Raw genomic sequence first — 5257 nt, 5'->3', positions numbered from 1 at the left:
TGTGGCTGGGGCTGCCCTGGGGCCACTTGCCCCACAGCTGTCCTGGCTCCTCGGTGCCACGTGGCTCCCCTCTGCCCGCTGCTCCCCCCTTGGTATTTAAAGTTGCCCCTTGATCCTCATGGTTTCTGCACAACTCCCCGCTGGGATCCCTGCCCCAAAACCATCTCCCTCCCCAAGCGCTCTTGATCTCGTGGCATCACCTCAGCCCTTCTCTGTCCTCCCTGCTCCCCTGCTGCACTAATACCAGGCCGGCACCTTGCTGTTCTGCATGTATCTGTTCTTAACCAGTCCCATGGCAGTATGACATGCTCTGCTGTCGGGTTTCTCCTCAGCTGCTCCTTGGCCTCGGGCTGCAGGGGGAGCCTCTGCCACCCGCTCCCCTTTAGCATCACACCTGGCTTTGGGGGGCTGGGGTGCTGGGCAGAGGGGCAGGCAGACCCAGAGCCCTTCCTGGTCCTCCCCTCCCTGCGCTCCTGCCCCCGTGTAGAGGATACAGCAGCTTTCTCTGTTCTTATCTCCGTGTGCTAGCGTGTCTTCTAAAAAAACAAAAATGGAACAAAAAAAATAATAAAATGAAATAATAATCTGGTGTTTGTATATAGTCCTTTAGAAAGATCTTGTTTTGCTTTTTGTGTTTAATCACTTGACCTATAATAAGAGGAACTGAAAATGCTGTATCAAGGACGTACAAGCTGTGCCTTTCAAATAAAGAAATAAGAAGGTTGGTTAAAACCATGACTTGCCTGCTTTCTTGCTACCTTTAAAATACTTTCCTCCTCTCCTGCCCCTGCAGACAGAGGAATTGGTGGTGGAGAACAGGTAGCTTTGCTGGCTAACCTTGGGCTCTGCCTGGTTCCCATGTGCTGTCACAGCTCCCAGTGGTCTGCAGGAGGTGTTTGGAAGAGCTGCCCTCATCCTGGTGAGTATGTCCCAGAGCCTTATCTGGACCCATGTGTTGCCTTTCCTGGGGGACTCCTCCCTGGAGGTTTGTGAGAGAGGAGGAGTGGGTTCATGCTGGCATCTCTGGTTCTGGCTCTTCTCTTGCTCTTGTTGCTGCAGCTGCTGACAGAATGAGGACTGCATTTGCTGCCTCCATCCTGCTCCAGGATGTCATCCCTCCCACAGGCATCCTTGTGGAACCACATGCCCACACTGCAGGTTTGGCTGGAGTCTGCTGGAGCCAGGGCAAGGAAGATGCCTGGACAAAGCCAAAACAAACTAGGGAGCAAGGCAAGAGGGATGAGGGAGCTGTCAGGATGAAAAGCAAGGAGGGCTCGAGTGAGGTGCCACCAGGGTCTGCTGGCCCTGCTGGAGCAGGGGTGGTGTAGTTTGGTGGCATGTGGGAATGGTCCCCATGGGCTGCTGTGAGTCTGCTCTGCACCAGCATAATTTATTTTTCCTGTGGGGACAGAGGATAAGCTGCTTTTGTGGCATTTGGCCCCTTTGTAAAATCTGGCCTGTGTTGCCCTGGGGCTGAGATTGATGTAATGGAATTGGCTCTCAATAATTAGAGCTGTTTTCTGGCTTCAGAGTCTGCTCTGCCTTGATAATATCTTCCCCTCTGGATCTCCCGGGCCAGCTGGAGTGGGAAAATTTACTTCCCCTGGGAAAGAAGCTGGCGGGGGGAAGAGGAGCTCTATGGCCCTGGCTCCCCACCAGGGTCAGCCCTGGGGCTGAGATTGATGTAATGGAATTGGCTCTCAATAATTAGAGCTGTTTTCTGGCTTCAGAGTCTGCTCTGCCTTGATAATATCTTCCCCTCTGGATCTCCCGGGCCAGCTGGAGTGGGAAAATTTACTTCCCCTGGGAAAGAAGCTGGCGGGGGGAAGAGGAGCTCTATGGCCCTGGCTCCCCACCAGGGTCAGAGGATGGTGGTGGCACAGGTGAGGACCCTGGTCCGGTGCCTTCCCCCCCACTGCGCCGTGGGGAGCTGTGGCTGCTCCCAGGGGCCCTGATGCCAAGTGAGCAGGGTCTGTCGTGACAGGCCAACACAGCTTCCGGGGGGGGGGCTGCTGCGACGCGACAGTTGCTAAAACCATCTCTGCTCTGTAAGTGCTGCTGAAAACCCCGCTGGGAGCGGCAGGGAGGGCTGGAGCTTTTCAAGGCTTTCACCTTGGGGTCACCGGTTCAAACTCAGCCTGCAGGCAGGGAGCACCGTAAGGGGATGTTACTCCTGATGGATGTGCAAGGGAGGAGGATTTAGGAGAAATTGGTCGGGGGTGTTTTCAGGCTGGTGATTTCAGAGGAGCAGACATCCTTGTTGTTAGAGCTAATTAGCAGCCTCGGTTCGGTGGGCTCGGGGCTCAAGGCTGTTGGCTGAGCATCCTCGGCTGCTGGGGCTGGGCAGCTGCTCCCAGCTTGCTCCCTATGGGACACTAACCCACTGTCAAGTGTAAAGACAGAATTTTTGGGCTCTCCAAATCCATTGCAGTTCCCCACAGATGCTGAGCTGAACCTTGTGCTCCCCTCCTGCTCTCCCAGTGACCAGTTCCTGAAGTGTGCTGCCTTTGCACCCAAAGTGTTTGGGTGTCAGAAGACACTCTGATATCCTGTCCCATGGACAAGCAGTTTCCCATACTTTAAGCCTGGCTCTGTTTTCAACTACTGGATTTGTCCCTGGATCTCCAAAACAAGTAATTTCATAAGGCATCTTACCAGATTTGGGCTCAAATCTAAATGCATACCAAAATCTGCAAATCTAACACATACCAGCAGGGGAAGAAAAAAAAAGAAAAAAAAAAAAAAAGTTAAAAAACCTTCCTCATGACTTTCCCAGTAGCTACAGACTTGAGGAAACAGCTTCTCTCCTTCCAAACGGGCTGCTCTGCCCTGGCAGAAGAGGCTCAGTACTTGTAAGGAGTGGGTGATGTGAGGCCTCCAAAGATGGTTTAAGTCAGGCTCCTGGCAGACAAACCCCTCTCTTTGTGTCTGAGAGCTCATGATACAAGAGCAGGAGAGGGACACAGGCAGATGGGCTGAGAACCAGCTCTCCTGGCACTGTTGTCTTTATAACAGCTTGGCAAAGCCCTGGCTCATTATGGGTGGAGCAACTTGGTGACAGCCACTGGCCCAAAGAGCTTTTGGCCATGGTGGATGGAGAGTAGGGCAAGCCTGGAGGGCAGGGGCAGGACCCCATTCATCAGTGCTCCATGCCCTGACCACATTTAGCCTAAGTTTGACATCAACTCCTGCTTGCAGCTGCCAGGGGCTTGCCAAAGCTCTGCTGTCTCACATCTCTCCCCTCTTCCACCTGCCTGTCACTTGGAAGGATCATAAAACATCTCTCCTCCTTGATGAGGTGAGAGGGTGCCAATTTTTCACTGGGTGAAGGAGGTTTCCACGCCTGTTTGGCTGTTGGTCCATCTCCTTCAGCTTTTCCCACAAGAGAGATCCCTATTGCCTCTGTGGCAGCAGAGGAATTGTATCCACCACATCCTGCTCCCACTCCACCCCTCCTCATTTTTCAGCACGGCTTTACTTGAAACAATGGCTCAGCCTGCAAGCTGGGAATGCTTTGCAGCACGGTGGAGCAGGGCCTCCTTCCCAATTCATCACTAATGCAGGAACGCCAAGCCCTTCCTGGCTGCAGCAAGCACGAGATAAAAGCTAAAAGAGGCATCAATAATTAAAAACCACTCAAAGCCGGTAAGTGCAAACAGGAGCCAACACACAGATCGAAGGTAGCGCCAGAGATGAGAGGCTGTCAGCTGCTGGGCTGCTCTGAGGGCTCCCACATCTCCCTTGTGAGTGCCCTCCAGCCCTGTGGTGACGAGGGGTCCCTGGCTCAGGGCACTGGGGACAAGAGTCCCCCAGCTCCCCTGTGCGGTTCACCTTGCAGATGCTCTGGGGACATGTGGCTCGAGCAGGTGACAGTCCTGAGAATGGGGTTGTGATGTTTGGTCCCAGGAGCATGGTTCAGGGCACTGGAGAACCTTGGTTTCTAGTACAGCTTTGGCTCAGTCTGCCAGTCCCTTCCCTTAGTTTCCCTACCCATGTCTTTTTCATCCTGGAACAGATTCCAGCCAGGACAAGAACCCAGTTTGTTCCAGCTGCTGGTGTGAATGTCCAGGGAAATTCACATTGTCTGAGGGTGACAGGAACTCTGCTCTGCTGTGTTCAGGGCTCTTTATTCAAGTATGCAAATGAGAAGCTGAAAATGGGACAGTTTGGAAATGTGACGTTTCTTTGCTCCCTGCTTCCACAGACCAGGCGAACCAGTTGATTGCATCCCAGTAAGGAAAATCTGAATCTTCTAAATCTAGAAACTCTGGTTCTGCCCCCCACTGCCTCGCTCCATAATGGCCCTACCAACCCAAAAACTCTCCATGCAAACCCACCATCACCTGGCTGCCAAAAAAGCCCACCCAGTGTTTAAACCCAGTGCACCCCAAACCTACAGGGATTCAAAGAGGCAGGTGTCAGGGAAAAGTCTACAAAGAATGGGGCATCTCCAGCCTCTGCAAAGAGACTGAGCTGTGCTGGGACCCAGCCATGCCCCCATCTCACTTTCCCTCCCCTGGGGTCTCCTGCCAGGCCAGCAAATACCCCAGCAAAATGGGACAGACAGTGGCTTTGAGCTGAGAGCAGCTCCTTGGGTGTGAGATGGTTGCACGTGGTGCTTCACCACACAGCCTGCCAGGTGCCTGCACTGGGGAAGGGATGGAGCCCGGCAGAGCTGAGCAGAGCCAGGAGAAGGGGCATCCAGAAGGGCTTCAGAGCAGGGCACAGGAGATGCTGCATGTGCCAGCTTCCCTGCCCCTAGAGCAGGGAGCCCTCGCTGGCATCTCTGGGAAGTGGGGTGGTCTCTGCCCTTGGCTGCTCCCTCTAGAGATGTGCTGGGTCAGGGAGGCCGCGCCAGGGAGGGCCCCGGGGGAGGGAGACGGCCCGGGCTGTGGCTCGGAGCCGGGGCTGCCGGGCCAGGGCAGGAGGCCACGCACTCGCGTGCCCCAGGCTGGTGTTTGGGGAGGGAGCTGAAAGGTAAAACCGTCGGGGTAATTCCAGCAGCAGCAACCTGTTTTGCTTGGATCTGGGTTCAAACGGAGCTCCCGGGTGCCCCGGAGCCCGGGCTTGTTTGGTTTCTCTGCTGGTTATAAACTGCAAGGGCTGTTTCCAGCACTTGCCCCTTGATTCTGGCGTGGATTTCAAAACGCCTTCGCCCTTTGGGGCTCTTCCAAGCGCTGCTGCTACCAGGAACGAGTGTGTGGCTGCCGCGGGCAGCGGGCGGGCCCCGGGGGGCTGTGCGCCCTGCGGGGCTTTG

At 54.9% G+C, this 5257-nt stretch overlaps 1 protein-coding gene across 1 annotated transcript in view; it reads left to right on the top strand.

The window, feature by feature from the left end:
- Nucleotides 1-1868: 1868 nt before the first annotated feature.
- TLE2 (transducin-like enhancer of split 2) overlaps nucleotides 1869-5257 on the top strand; it is a gene marked incomplete at its 3' end in the record, with an annotated part of 26571 nt that continues 23182 nt past the window's right edge. Inside the window, exon 1 of the mRNA XM_010007474.1 lies at nucleotides 1869-1883. Coding sequence (XP_010005776.1) covers nucleotides 1869-1883 — 15 coding nt within the window. The remainder of the gene's footprint in view (nucleotides 1884-5257) is intronic.

This window comes from Chaetura pelagica, unplaced genomic scaffold (genome assembly GCF_000747805.2).
Source record: "Chaetura pelagica isolate M959 unplaced genomic scaffold, ChaPel_1.0 scaffold522, whole genome shotgun sequence".
NCBI classification, from domain to species: domain Eukaryota; kingdom Metazoa; phylum Chordata; class Aves; order Apodiformes; family Apodidae; genus Chaetura; species Chaetura pelagica.
The sequence above is the reverse complement of the archived record's forward strand: the minus strand, read 5'-3'. Positions and strand labels throughout refer to the sequence as shown.